The 15,758-nt window shown below is 36.6% G+C and overlaps 1 protein-coding gene across 1 annotated transcript in view; it reads right to left on the bottom strand.

The window, feature by feature from the left end:
• Positions 1-338: 338 nt before the first annotated feature.
• Positions 339-15,758, bottom strand: part of LOC103722875 (Wound-responsive family protein) — a 28,752-nt gene continuing 13,332 nt past the window's right edge. The window contains exons 5-10 of the mRNA XM_008813582.6: positions 13,655-13,720; positions 13,425-13,496; positions 12,364-12,473; positions 8,597-8,688; positions 8,423-8,491; positions 339-810 (exon numbers count right to left, since the gene is read on the bottom strand). Of these exons, the coding sequence (XP_008811804.3) occupies positions 8,439-8,491; positions 8,597-8,688; positions 12,364-12,473; positions 13,425-13,496; positions 13,655-13,720 (393 nt within the window). The 3' untranslated portion in view covers positions 339-810; positions 8,423-8,438. The remainder of the gene's footprint in view (positions 811-8,422; positions 8,492-8,596; positions 8,689-12,363; positions 12,474-13,424; positions 13,497-13,654; positions 13,721-15,758) is intronic.

Below are 15,758 nucleotides of genomic sequence, written 5' to 3'. Positions count from 1 at the left end.
ACTAGTTTCCAACTGATCATGTCGCATACTCCAACATTACATCACCATAAACCCCAAGCTGGGATGCAATGCATCCTCAAACCAAATCATCCTGACAGCATTTTAGTATTGAGTAGCATCTTGCACATCCTAATACCATATATCTGCCTATATATAACCAACCAATCATTTTATATGCTTCCTTTTCAAATAAATCCAAGCATCATCTGTTGTATTGCCGAGCCACCTCCAGCATTATTGTCGCTTGCCCATTACTTGGGCACTATGCATCTGATATGGGTATCATGCTCAGATGCCTGATTCATTCCAAAATAATAACCAAAAAAAAAAAGATAAGCTTCTCGGAATAGTTTTAAAAATACCCCTGCTCCCAAAAGGGTCACCTGCAATATCAGAAGTGAATTGCTTGCTACTTAAACCGGGCAAATGGGGACAGAATAAAGAGAGTACAGCTCCTCTGGAATGGTTTAAATTTCTTGTCATTTGAGCGGAGGTAAAAGCTAAATACAGGGCATTGACTGCTCCAGACACATGAAGACACCCCTCCTAGACCACCACAAAAATTAAGAAAAGCCTTTACCATATCCTCCCATAAGCAACTTTTCTGTGGATTATTCACATTCTTGGTCACTCGAGTCCATTCAGCCAATCAAAACCTCATGGCAGCTTCGAAGCAGGATAGATTTTCTTCCAACAACAACAGATGAAAAGGGCAGTACAACTTTGCACTGTACATATCATGCTATGGCTTTGGGTGAGACTAATGGGATCTTGTTTGACTCCAAGATATTGCTCTTCAAGTTGAACAATCTGTTTGTGAATAAAAATGCTCATTATTAAGTAGCATTGCAATATCAGATGTCACAAATAAATTTGAACGACTCTTTGATAAATCATATAACAAATGCAATAAACTAAAACAAGGCAAGCAAACTTATCTTAAAGGCACTGCCCGGTTGATGGCTTGTGTATATATGGATTCAGAAAATTTCACATCTTAGCTTGTTCTATATGGTTATGTTCCTGGGGAAACTTATTTATCGTTAAAGATCAATATGCATCCCATTGTCTTCTTTCATGTCTCAAATTTGAATGTAAGATCCATTTTCTCTGTAAGCTCATTATAGGACAAGATGACAGAACAGCATTAATCAGCTGTTTGAAGTGTGCTTATTGTGACATATCCTTCTTTTTTGTTTTTTATCAGTGATATGGCTTACTATATTGGACCATGGTGGACCATAGCCATTTACAAAATGCATCTTGGTAGGTGTATACATGTCTTTTTGCCCTCGTAAAACAACCACATATATAAAGAGAAAAGGAACACCATGGCTTATCTACTTGATATAATTTCCAACCATTTTCCATCCTATATATTTCTCCTTTTCCTATATGTTTGTCTTTGTGGTGTTGATGATTTCAAGTTTGATCTATTTTCTTGATCCAACTAATGTAGTTTGCAGGTTGTAACAAATTATTGGGCTTCTTTGATCTTATTTTCATCTATCTGGTTTGTCATTACCCCCATAACCATGTAAACATGAAAATAAGTGGTGATCCACTAATTAAGGGCAACTTAGTGTCTTCTAACCTTCATAATTATCACCCTTGTTGTTATAATAAAATTGAGGACATGTCCTTTTATGGTGAACTGTGGACCCCATTTCTCATCCTCCACCATCATCATCCTTGTAACTCTAATTTTTTCTCCTTCCACCTGATCTCCATAGGTAGCTTGCATCTTAGGGTATGCCATTTCGGGAAACATCATTGTGTTCCTAAGTAGAATACAAGTACCAGATATCCAATATCAGATGTGTGCAAGGCAAAGTGGTCAAAGTGGTAGATTCTTGATTAGTAAGAGCTTTGAAATGTGAAATGATAGTTTTGACACTTTTGTAGGATTCATGTGTACACATGCTCTGAAAACACTACAATGCAATTATAACTGAAATAGTATTGTGAGTTCTTACACTGCTCATGCCTTGAAAACACTAAAAATGGTAAATTTAAACTTCATAATTTTCGTTTTCTTGACTTTTTTACCCAGGAAATTTAAATAAGAACACTTTGTGAGGAAATCTTTAATATGAACACTTTTTCATGATGGCATGATACAATTTGATAAAAGTAATAGCTGCTTTTGTTACCCAACCCCCATCCCCCGGGGCCATGCTCTCTCTCTCTCTCTCTCTCTCTCTCTGTGTGTGTGTGTGTGTGTGTGTGTGTGTGTGTGTGTGTGTGTGTGTGTGTTGTTAAATGCCTAGTTATGCGGCTACCAAGGTTGGTAAAGGTATAGACACAATTTTTCTTATGTTTAATTTTTTTGACCTTTCTCAAAGAATAGATTTTATGTTTTACCAGTGTTTCTTTTCCTTACAGCAAGCAGAAGAAAAATGATAGAAAACATAAACTAGGTATGTGTTTTTCCTTTTCTATTTTTTTCTGTTATCCATTGTTTGATATGCTTGTATTTGAATAGATGTATGTGATACGTATGGTAGCAACACTAACCATGAACGCAAACAAAATTCAAATGGACCATGATTGTTTTAGTCTTTTTGATTTGTTGCTCTATTAATGCATGCCCTAATCCACGAATATAATTTACCATCTCGCACTAGAGAAACAAAACAATGATCAACTTGAGCAGAATGGTTATGACGAACACACTGTCAAAAAAGTCTAAAAAGTTCTATGATCTATCTCTTTTCAGTCTCAAAAATGACTTTTTAGAACTTTATATTTAAAAAATAATCTTATGTAAAATCAGGTGCTCCCTTTGTAAAATTTTACTATGAACAACCATTTTCATCGTGCATCTTATTGAATGAGAACGATTGGATCCATTTAGGACCTGCTTGCATAGAGCAGGATCCAGGCTAATGCTATATGATTTAATAATCCCAGGGGTTAATATTTAGCACATGCAAGGAATAATTGTTTGCGTGACTAATCCTGGGGATAGCTAACCTATGGAAATAAGCTTGTCCTATAGGGTAAAAATAAAGTGGTCAAGAGGACATTATTGCCCTCAGACTAATGGCAAGGCATATATCCTGGTTCCTAGACTCCATGCCAATGATCTGAATATATGAAGAAACATGGCAGTTACCTGTGATTTTTTTTTGTAGCACTTCTTTCAACCTAAGATGTTCTAGTGCTATAGCTGCACAATCTTGGTTTGCAAGAATGCATATAGCTACTTGCTCATGACAGGTATTCCAACTAATTTTTCCTTTGAACCATGCTTGAGAATCCATAGCTTGTCTAATATAATAACATGACTTGGCGCCAATACAGTTACTTTATGATCTATAATAATCATGTTCTGCAATAATTACGCTGTTCCTATATTTATTATGTCAGATGGAAGCACAAGGATCATCTTCATACTAATGCATTGTCTCAATGTTGGATGACAGTAATGTGCAACAGATACGAGGTTAGATTTAACTTATAGTAATAGCATAATTGGCAGGAAATAGGGCAAGAAAGGACCTAAATAAAGACACCTGACCTAGTGCTCCATCATTATATTCAGGAAAATAGAGAGTTGAATAGGAGAAAAATCAGTTTAGGCCCTTCTCTACCAAAAAAAGGTTGGAGAAAAATTTTGAGATTGCAGGTTGCTCAAGTAGTTTTCATGTTTCTTTCCAAATAATTGAGGACGAAGAAAATATTGTCAGGGTATGATTCAGTTTATCGGCTATTTAGAGATAAATTCAATCTACAGTTCATTCTCTCAAACAAGTTCAATTGTGAATAAGATCTAATTTCTTTAAGATTGTTTGTTCTTCCTCCATTTAATCTTATTTGTTCTATTTCCTTCTTTATATGTTTTTCTTGTCTTTCATCCATCATGACATAGTGCTGCCTGCTTTGACAAGTCTGAAAGTATGCCAAGTTTGACTACTTGAGGAATATTTTTCAGATTAGATTGATAGATGTGACATGATTCGCTCTATTGTACTCAAAGAGCTGGCTTTGCTGGTATGCGCTAGATAGTATGTGCTGTACTGACAAGGAACCAGCACCCAACACCCCCAGCACTGGTTCCAGGTCGAACCACTCCGAACCTAGTGGTATTGAATGTTATCGATAGGTGAAAAGCCACTACCTGCCAGTAATGCTTGAGACCGAGCTTAAACAGCAATAAACCCTTCCTATTGTTGCTATCTTTCCAATTCAACCTTGTGGGACGGGATTTTGGCAGAGGGGAGCCTGAACCAAGTCGGATCTGCAAGAATCAAGGCAAGAACAAGATATCAATGTGCTAAAACCACTACTATGTAGCTAGCACTATAATGGCCCCTTCCAAACACTTTTTCATAATTACCTGTAACAATATATGTAAAATCATGCATTTTTAAAGATCAAAAGCAGGGATTTGTAGGTGGCTAAATCTTTTGTCGTATGTAAAATGAATTCATGCCCTAAAGGATGAGTCCATCTACGGTTAGATTAGTGCATCATGGGAGGGTTGGGTTGCACCCAAAATCATTACCTAAAAGGCCAACCAGGGCACTTGGAGTGTTAGGCCTAGCCAGGAAAGAAAGGCTACTCATTTCAGCAAGGCTAGATGAAGAAAAAAGTAACGGTTAAGGAAAAATCTTAGTTGATCCTAGTGTGGCATTGGTACGGGGTCTGGTATCGGTACGGCGAACCTTGATCTAGAGACAATAATGATAATGACTTATTGGTGGTGATGGTGTAGGCATGGGGTTGGCGAAAGTGGAGTCCAGGGGCAATTAAGCCCATTTACTTGCAAAGCCAATTTTACTCACCATAACTAAGTTTTCACGCATGATGCCAAAGGTAGTCATTTTCCTCCCAGCGATACCAGATGAGTGAGGACAAGGTGCAGGGAGGCTGCAGCCAACCATAAGAGGCACCACTAATTCTATATGGGGGCAGCAAGAGGGCATAAGTGTCATGACAAAGGGAATCAGCTTGATAAGGTGATCAAGTGTTAACAACCTCTACTAGCAATTGGACGAACCATCCATATTCCCTTCTATCATACTAGTGTGGATTCTATCACACCTTTAACTCATGATCTGTATTTGGGGGATCTTCTATTGTCTCCTATGACTTGAATCAAGGTTCGCCGTCTTGATACCGGACCCAGTACCGATACCATCCTATTACAGTGTTGGTATGTGGTTCAATATGGTATAGCTTGGCGTACCAAATGTCGATATGGTATGGTACAACATACCGGTTTACCAGTTTGGTACAACATACTGGTTTGGTAACGGTACGATATGGTATGGTACTGACCGGTACGTCAAACCTTGATTCGAATCATATTTAGGTCCATATATAACTCTTATGGTAAGTTTGGGGCATCTTTGGTTGATGCAGGGATATGATAATTGACATACCTACTCCGCATACAATCAGATTGCTCCATACTAGCCCACAATAGTTGGTGTTCTAGTGCTAATGCTTATGTAAATTGTTCATGTATGATCCAAGGTGGGCACCATAATTGCATGGAACTCCAACTGTTCCAAGATCATCTCTAATGGATACATAACATGAATCTGGTAGCTTAGAAGATTTTTATAAGCTCGCCAAACATGATGCGATAACAATGTAAGGACAAGTTGTCACTAGCGTACATTGCAATAACTTAAAATTTCAATGAGAATATGTCTTCTGCCAATGCCTGACTTAAAATTTCATTAACGTTTCTCTTCAAATATGCAATATTTTAAAAAGTGCTTATTACACATGGTAGTCAAGGGGATTCACAACGTGTGATGGATGTAAGATATTATAGCAGATGACTTGAGCTCAAGATGGGCTGCTAAAAACAAATAAGCATTTCACTTTACTAAGAATCCAATGGACAATGTCTCATATAAATTTCATGTATCTAAATTTAGGATTCAATTAGTAATAAATATGACCTATTTTTTATATTACACTTTAATTATTATGTCAAACTAATTAATCGTATCTCCTATAGAGTCACAACTCACAACATTATAATCATTACTTAAGAAAGCAAAATGCCAAAATAGAGGTTAGCTATGAGGAGAGAAGGAGAGGAAGTCATGGTGCTTTATTGTTATGCCATTATTTTTTTTAATAAAAAAATCCATTTGGAAACTAGTCTAGCCCACTTTAGGCCTATGGCACTCATTTCCACTATATCTAGTTTTGTCCCACCATGAGCTAGGTTGCCGCAAGCCAACTTAGCAGCCACCATTAGTCATGACCTTTTCTTATAATAATGTATTATATGTCAGCAATTGCACATAAAAACATGTTTAATTGATTAAGACTAGACAATGTTAAAGTAACATTTTAATGCATGAAATACAACCCACTAACTAGAAACGATTTAAATTAATAAAAATAAAAAAGGAGAAAAAACTTGTGCCCGACCAGAAATGGTTGTGCCGTAGGGCATGCTAACTTTATGCCCTGCATCTGCATGAGTATTGGCAGTCGACTTATTTTAAATACTCAACTGTAATAAGCCTTTGAATTATGTCCCATTCCCTATTACAAGATGCAACATATTGATTTGAAGAAATGCTTCGAAAACACAAAAAGCTTAACAAATTGGATAACCAGCATGTGATTCTCACACCGGACCACCGCTTGGCAGTCAGTACATGACAATGCTATAGCTTCCAATGAAATGACCAATAAGAGAGTTTTGCTGTGTTACACTAGCATGCTCTATTGAATTGATATGAGAGATTACAAAGAGCAGATGGTCTACTCCAAACAACTAAATACATGTGGATGTTGCTGGAGATTAAAAAATTGTTGATTTTTGCACCATTACGATTCATTTGTATTGTCAAGGAAAAGTTTTGAAATAATGTACGAGACAGTGATGGGAAAGAGGATGATAATTTTCTGCCTATCAAAGTTCAGATATGCAGGGTTTCCATTTGACTCGTTGCTCCATCTTCCAGTTGGGATCTGAAGAAGGTAGGGCACAAGCAGCTTTTCTTTAGTCAAAGCTGGTTTTTCATAGGTGACAATCAGATCTATGTCCTAATCACACGGTAGTTGTTAGATAAAGATGTCTGCTTTTCCACATTGTTCTTGCTTCACCAGATGGAAGCAATCAGATTTATGTTTAATAATTTGCATCAGTGCCTGTTTAAGTTGTTAAAATGCAATGGAACTTATCCTAACCTACATCCTTGGAACTTGGAAGCACAATCTTGTAAAAAATAGGTAGCATATGACTAGAGATGAACTTGTAGAGGTGTCAAAAGACTAGGAAAACACCAGACTGATAGCTTCTTTATCTCAGGCCTATTATACATAAGGATGGAGAAATAAACGAAGATCAGGAGAATTGACAAATGGTGGTTGATGTGCTTCAGAGTACTTTGCATGATCACTGCTTGGTAAGATTCCAGAAAGAATTTTACAAAATCAAAACTGTCAAGCCTTCTCCTAATTACTCTGGGCTGGGTTTATGAACACTCCTTAAGCATTCATATCTGTTGGTGAGATTCAAAAAAGAATTTTATAAGATAACAATGACAATGCAGCAAAGATTAGAACATGAGACAATAAGATGGTGCAATACATAAATAATGGGAAGAGAAATGTCAAGATGTATGTGAGTAAAAATCAAGAAGATGAATACACAAGTTAAACGTTACGGATCTCACTCAACAAGGAAAAAAATCATGGAAACCAAATAAATGTCAGTGAAGAAAAATAGAAGTGTGAGAGAAGTAGAACTTTGAGCCAAGGAGTAAAGCAAAAAAAACAGGGAAGATGCCTAAGAAAATCTTAAGGGCAGAAAATACTTGTTTTGACAAAAGAATTACCACTTCATTGGAAAAAATAGCAGCTTTTAACTAATCGTATGAGAATGACACGAGTTTTGTTAGTAATGATTGAGAAGCTACGACATGGGCATCTCTATTCCAAATCTTGAACATCGCCTTATAATTTAAAAGTAGGGCCACAAATTCTTTGGAATTGAACAGGCTCCAATAAATGATCCTTGTCTTCCAACTCTAATGAACAGGCTGGGTTATATACTGAAAGTAGCATGAGATTCAAGGAACACATAGGTTAGGTCCTGAATAAATGATGATTCCAAGGCACAGAACATACACATCAACCCCCTATATTTCAGAACATTCCAAGTCATTCCATTCCTCCAGATTCAAAGATGTATATTGTCCAATATATGAAAAGACACTAACATTTAAATAGTCACATCATAAAAAACAATACAAGCTTGTACATTCTAGTCCATGTATCAAACATATATCTTGAATTCATCAAGCAAGGTGGAAAATATAAAATGGCCTAACTTGTGGCTTCTACGACACCATACTAAATACCAAAAAAACAATGATTATGCGTTAACAATTCCCTTAAAACAAAGGATACAGTAGGAAGTAAAGGATGGTTTTCGCACCTTGATTAAGAATTATCTACAGTTCTTGTCTTGGCATGCGGAGCTTAGCAAGCTTGTCTCTCAACACAGCTATAAGAGATGATACTTCAAATCAGCTAGACTGAAAAACATATCATTTTTAAAGATTGAATCACAACCAGTCTAGAATAATTGAGATTGTTTTATATTACATGCCTGCATCTTCATATCTTTCCTCCATGACTGCTGTATTCATCTTTCTGACCAAATCAAGTTCCTCAACAAGTGGATCAGGGCCTTCTGCTGCGCTGTGGAAGAAATTACCCAAAATTAGAGTTGCAGTAAGACTCACCAATTGACATATTGATCAAGGCATTTAGTATTAATAATGCATCAGAATATAAAAGCATTCAAATAAAATAAAGAACATGTCAAGAAAATATTATAAATCTGGCTCATACTGAGAGATATTAAGTACGGACGCTATAGCCGACACACAAATTTGTTTAAGACAAAGTGATCAAAACACAACCCAGCATAGATACTCCATTTAGCTATGTTGACCACACATCTGGCTACCTTTAAATGCCCATATCAGCAGCGATCTATTTAATTGAGCATTGTGGACACCTCACATGGATGACAATAACTTTGGTTGAATGATGAGCACAAGTACAACAGAACATGCTTGGCGTGGCATAACTAGAAAGACGTTGTACTGAGTTCCTAAAAAATTTTCAGTCAAAAGAGTCACATCACAATATTCACAAAAACTAAACTGGTGCTACAAGCTCATGCAGCTGGTCAAATGAGTTTGGCAAACCACAGCTACAACATAAAAATTGTGAACTTTATCTCTTGAGCAGGTGCAAAAATGTCCACACTCAGCAGTATTGGTTAATATATCCCCTGATATAATTCCCCAACTTGATCAGATGTAAGGAGTGATGTTCTATGAAAAGAAAGGATAATCAAATTTTATTAGAGAAGGTCCATGACAGCAAGAAAGGAAGGAAAGGAATCATTCATTAGACTATCATGCATGCACAAATACATGCACAGAGAGAAGCAAACAGACAGACAAAGACATACATACATTCCTGTACGTAAAGTTAAAAAAGTGCCCACTTACTAGAATGAAGATCTTAACAAGAAAAAACTGGAAGGGGAAGTAGGTGTTAACCAGTCAAACAAAGGAGGGAGGCGACTGGATGAGATAAAGGTCACCGATAATTATAACAGGATCATATTATTAAGTGTTTGAGCTTAATTTGGAGTTTAGTAGGCATCAATCCTGGCGTGTTAAGTCTTCTACACATAAGGAGCGAATATATGGTGATTTACAAACACTGCAATGAAAATAACCATGGAACTTGAACAAAAATAACTCTAAAATTACCCACATATTGTTTCTAACTTTTAGAGAAAACCACAGGCCTCCTGGTTGGGTGTGGTAGTTTGGAAATAAGTCCTTAAATGGATGCAATATATCAGCAGAAAAGTACATCTTCCATTGTTAGTTGCAATATTGTCACTACTTTACTATTCTTCTACTCTATTTTTTATCAATTTATTCAATGAATCAAAATCACATGTATATTATTATTATCATTATTATGAAAGCACCATATTTATAAGTTTAAACTAGTGCTCCTGTTTTACATAAACCAAGAAGAATTTGAATAGCAATGAGAGACAGAAAGAAAGATACCAATATATAACAAATGGGGCAAAAAATAACTAAAATTATAAGAGGTAAGACTCAACTTGGAACCATGCTGTACTTAAGCTTTCCAGCAGAAGTTGATTATAATAATTCCAGCATCACCACTAAGTAAATTACTGAGAAAAAGGAGCACAAATCTAGCAGCGCACAAAAAGCTGTCATCTCCAACCTCCATGGTTTATTCATTATAATAGCATGCTTTGTTCAAATTATCACATAAACAATCATATTCCTTGGCCTTGGTTCAAACAAAAGTTACATTTTTAGAAGGCGGCAGAGAAAGAAAGCAGACTTCCATGCTGGGAAACTTTCATGAGTGAGAGTATGATACATTTCAGTGCCTTTTATCCTATCATACTGAGCAGGACCATGAACCATGACAGCTACAGCCTAAATAGTCACTGTTCAAATTTGTAACTATAAAGCCGCTGCCTCTGCAAAAGAAAATATAAGTACTTCCCATGCAACATGAACAGCAGGCTTATATATGTTTCTGTACTTGATCTAGCCAAAAACAATTTTCCTTTTACTGATCCAAGTTACCAATTTGCTAAGTGAACAAGAAAGCTGCACGAAATGTTAACATAAGAATACAACATTTTTAGGCAGTTATTGATCACCTAAAGCTCCACTTTTATGAATGGAGATGCCTGGTAGGAAAAGCATAATCTTAGAAGAACAATTCCCTGTTAATATATGATCAATGAAAATCTAGTAACGCAAAAACAAGAAAGGAAAAAGAAACGGCAAGAAAAGAATATGCTGCATAACAGTTTGAACTTTGAAGTTTTGTTCAAACCAAAGCTGGAATGTTTTGGTTTTGGCCAAAACTGATCCATAATAGGGGTTATTTCAGAGGTTATTTGTAACTAATTTATAGGGCCAATTTCACTGCTTATGGGTCCAAACTGAAAAAATTAGGCAAAAAACCTCACTTTGAGGTTTTTCCTTAATTTTGTTTAATTAAGCTTGCTCTTTGATGGTAATTTAACATCTAGAAAGTCTTATTCACCAAAACAAACTCACATTTTGTCATTTTTGAGTAGACTTATAAGCACATAGTTGTTGAATTGCAAGTATGGGTGGTAATGGTGGGGTTGAATCAAGTAAGGATGACACAAATCCTGGACACATAACCATCCCAAAATCAAGTTAATACCTCTCAAACCCATCCACCCATTGGTCATTTCGGGTCACCTGTTTGACCCTAACCTAATAAAAATTCAAGACTCAATCCCTAACAGACCTAACCTAACTTATCAAATCCAGCTCTTATAATTCTTACAGACTAATTTTTAAAATGATCTAAACAAGTAATACATCATGACCCAACCTGACTTAACAATTTAAAGTTTGGGTCAAAAAATTTGACCCTTACTTGACTCTAACTAGGAAAACCCTTGACCCAGACCCTACCCAAATAGGGTTAGGTGCATCAGGTTTTTAGATCAAGTCAATTTTTGTGCCCCCCTCGCCAAAATATCTAAAGGAACCAAAAATATTTTCAAAATAGATATTAAGTTAATGGTTTACAATACCAAGTGTTTGGTTCTAAAATGAAATGTAGAAGCCCAAAAATGACGGAATCAAAAATTTCTACATTTGGTAGAACAGTTTCCAAATTCAGGTTCTCTACTTGTCACCTTATGATTTTCTATTTGCAAACCATCGCTTTCTAGCAACCAAACACCTCCATAAAAATCAATTCCTGAAATTCAAATATATTAAATCTAGAAAAGGATGAAATGATAATTTTAAAATTAGAAACATCCAAGTGCAGATTACTGTTTTAATTTGATTAAAACTATATGATATCTTTATAATCTTACATCCTGTGAAGTATCATAAAACACTTGTTTTCCAAAGTTGCTATATAAAAATTGTTATTTCCCAATATATGTATAATATATTGGTGTGGAAATTCTTATCAAAATTATGATTTAAAAATAGTATGCAATTTTGTGCTAGCTTTTCTTTTAAGTTTTTTTAGTTTCTCGCATTTTTTTTCATTTTTAATGTTTCTTATGGTTCTAAAGTGTCAAACCAATTATGTATTAGACTCAAGGGTTCCAAACAGTAATGTAAACTCTAAAATTGGAATCTAAAGCACTTGCTTTATTTTTCTTTGCTTTTCTAATTCTATTTTTTATTTCTCTGAATTTGGACTCCAAAAATAGAGCCAAATTATGAAAATAAGAAATATATCATGCTAATACGCACCCCATAGTAGAAAATGAAAATAAAAATAAAGACCTACCTGTCCATGGATACATCATAAACAGTCTTTCCACCACTTCCTCTTGATGTTCCATGAACAATTTTAACAGCATCTGTTAGAACAATTGCCTTGCTTACATAAATTGGTGCCTGCATTTATCAGAATTTAGATCTGATTAACAATAGGCAAATCAACACTATAAGAATCAACATGTCTCTAAATAAAGTAAAAGAGGATGTAGCAATTGCTATCTTGCCTCTCTTCAGCTTTAAGGTGAAAAGTTTATGAGCCAATAATTATTACCAAAAATTCTTCAATGAGCAAAACACTTTTGAGATAAACAAGACAATAAATAAAAGTAGAATTATGCCTTTCTTTTCTTTCATTTTGGATGCAAGTATAGAGGAAAATCAGCTGACAGAATCTGTCATTAATGGATGCCATTAAAAAGAATAATATCTGCAAGGTCTAGAAACTTCTAAAATAGGTTGACAAGTAATAAGATGTGGTGCCTCCACGACTCGCACATGCAGACGGACACATAAAATACAATCCTCATGCAGACATACACACAAAGATAATTGACCTAAAGACATATACATACACCTCGGATTAGTATTACAAAATGCAAATTGAGCATATCTTGATTCAATGGTGAGTGCTCCATATACACAATGATTATTATTGATAAAGAATAGCTGATATACTCAACGGCCCTTTGACATTCCAAGAACTGCAAGTTTAATAGTAGGTATAGAACACATGGAATTCACTAAAGGCACCTTTTTAGGAAGGTATAAGTTTGATTGACTAGATAATGATACAAAAAATTATGCTCCTGCCACTACAGGCAAGATTTGGTCAGTTTCCAATATCTAATGTTCGTTCTACACAAGTTTATTGGTTGATTAAAGAATAGTACAAATGACAATACTACCACCACTACAGGCAAGATTTGGTCAGTTTTCAATGCACAATGTTCCACACGGATTTACTGTCTCCCAAAATTTTGATATAGTATAAACAAAAGGTATCTTCCATACAAATGACCAATACAGGCATGATATAAGAACTACTCAAATCTATGTTGCTGGCATTACCTGGAACCTTTTGGCAACAATTATAGCATCTGAGGGGCGCGCATCAATGCTCATATTGGCCCTCTCTGTGTGCTGCAGATCATATATATTCAATACAAAAAGATGGGCTACTTGTAATTTAATATGATTAAAAGCTACCAATCAAGGATACACTAAATATCTCAAAATTCAAAAATAAATTATACCACAGATCTCTGAATAAATTAAACATGGATTCTTCTCTTAACAACCTTTCCGAGGAATATGCGCGCATAATATGTATTGACCACCCTTTCTGTAATGCGCACCATTTTCACCTGAAAATGAAAACCACAATTTTAGAGCGCTTGCAGCAAATGATATCAAATAAGCCTTCTAAAGTAATAAACAATGTATAAATGATCTTCTAATGGGCAAGTCCGACAGATCACTGATATAGCGAAAAATAAAACTCAACAGACATGTTTGGACTCCATGATAGATCAAGCCAATATGCATAACCTATACATGTGCAATATGTGGTGCACATGCAAGTCAAATTAGAAATATGCATTATCTATACAGATGCAATATACGTAGTTGCCAGCAAATCATGCGATTTCTAGTCTCAACATCTCTCCCCCTGCATACCTTCTCATCAGTGAAAGGGGGAGAGATCTTGAGACCAGGAGTTGCACGGCTTGCTGGCAACTACGTTGCACTTGATAGCCTTCTTGATAAGAAAGTAGCCCTACGTCAGACGCTTGTCAGTCCCGAATGGCATAAAAATAGATATGCGAGGGTTGGCATTGAAGAGAGCAGTGTCGAGGACTTGGTAACGAGGCAGACATTCTGACAGCGGGCCACTACGATAATAAAGGCTATCAGACCATTGTATAAAGTGCTTTGAGCCGTAGACAGCAAGAGGTACCCTCAGATAGGCTTCCTGTATCACATGATGGAGAGGGCAAAGATTTAGATCATCGAGGTAGATCCGATGCATGCCTAGGAGTACATCGATATCATTGAGCGGTGGTGGGACTACCAGATGGATAGAAACTTGCATCTAGCAGGTAAGCAAGAATATGAAAATTAGACTACTCCTGTACTTGTACAATTTTATGTGCAGCATATTACCTGAAGCCTCGGTTCCAGTACAGCGTGCCTGGAATCAATATGGATGACGAACCTCTGACCGCTCTTCGTAATGTGATTTAAAAGATGGAGCCAGATCCAGAAGTCACAGCCCTATGTCTATACAAGAGGTAAGTTAACTTAAGTGACATGTGTGAATTAACTGGTATCTTCTATTATTAACATAGTACAATATGTTTTTTTTACAAACCAAAATATTTAGAGAGGGCGGCGACAGCTTTGGAGTCTCGGCAGTTGTCATAAGTAAGAAAAATATGAATCTAGGTGTGTTACACATCAGAACATGTACCTGGCGTTAGATGGTTACTAACATGGTATTATCTTACATGTAATTTTTTTCAATATTTTTGTAGCTGAATGGTGGATCCATTTTGGATTGTCCGCGAAAAATCTTAAGCGACTAGCTATTCAGATCCTCTCCCAGATGGTTTTCTCGAGTGGCTGCGAGCGCAACTGGTCCACCTTCGCCCTCATCGACAGCAAGCAAAGGAACCGTTTGCCATAAAAGCGCCTCAACGATTTTGTATATGTTCATTACAATCTAAGATTGAGGCTGAAATGCATTCAGAAGAAAGTAGAGCTCAAGTACACAGATCCGATCCATAGTGCTTTTGTTGATGATGAGGATGATCGGATGGCTTGTAAGCCAGCAGCAGGAGCCGGAGCTTGATAAGCAAGGATCGCCTCTATGACCGACCAGTTTCATAGCCAGCGAGACTAGGGTCGATGCAGGGCAACGGACCGAGCGCAATATTTCATACATCCTTCCAGCTGATCAGCTATAGCCACAGAAAAGCTGGTCACCACATGACTTCTTGTCCAAGACATCCTCTTAGAGTTATGATCCAAAGATGCTTAGACGAGGCCGCTACGCTATCCGGTCGACTCAATCAGGAGGGCGACATACATCCTTCCAGCATAGCTAGGTAGAGAGAGGCACGAAGGATAAGAAGGCAGCTACCCAGCACATCAAAAAAGAACAGAAGACCAGAAGCCCCAATGGAGAGTGTCGAGGAGAAATCAATTCACTCACATAAACCAGGAGCAGCAATTCTGGTGGTCATAAATTTATTGGCCAAAAAGAAAGTGGAGGACAGAAGACCGCCGTTTATAAGATAGCCGCAGGTTGGTCTTCGATTCACCGGTGAGCCAGTTTATGCATGCTACATAGGATAGAAACCGTGGTGCACGATCTAGTAAAGCCCGCGAGGATACGATTGC

Source organism: Phoenix dactylifera, chromosome 10 (assembly GCF_051530095.1).
Source record: "Phoenix dactylifera cultivar Ajwa chromosome 10, Ajwa_hap1_PhDact_Kaust_v1.1, whole genome shotgun sequence".
Classification (NCBI taxonomy): domain Eukaryota; kingdom Viridiplantae; phylum Streptophyta; class Magnoliopsida; order Arecales; family Arecaceae; genus Phoenix; species Phoenix dactylifera.
The sequence above is the reverse complement of the archived record's forward strand: the minus strand, read 5'-3'. Positions and strand labels throughout refer to the sequence as shown.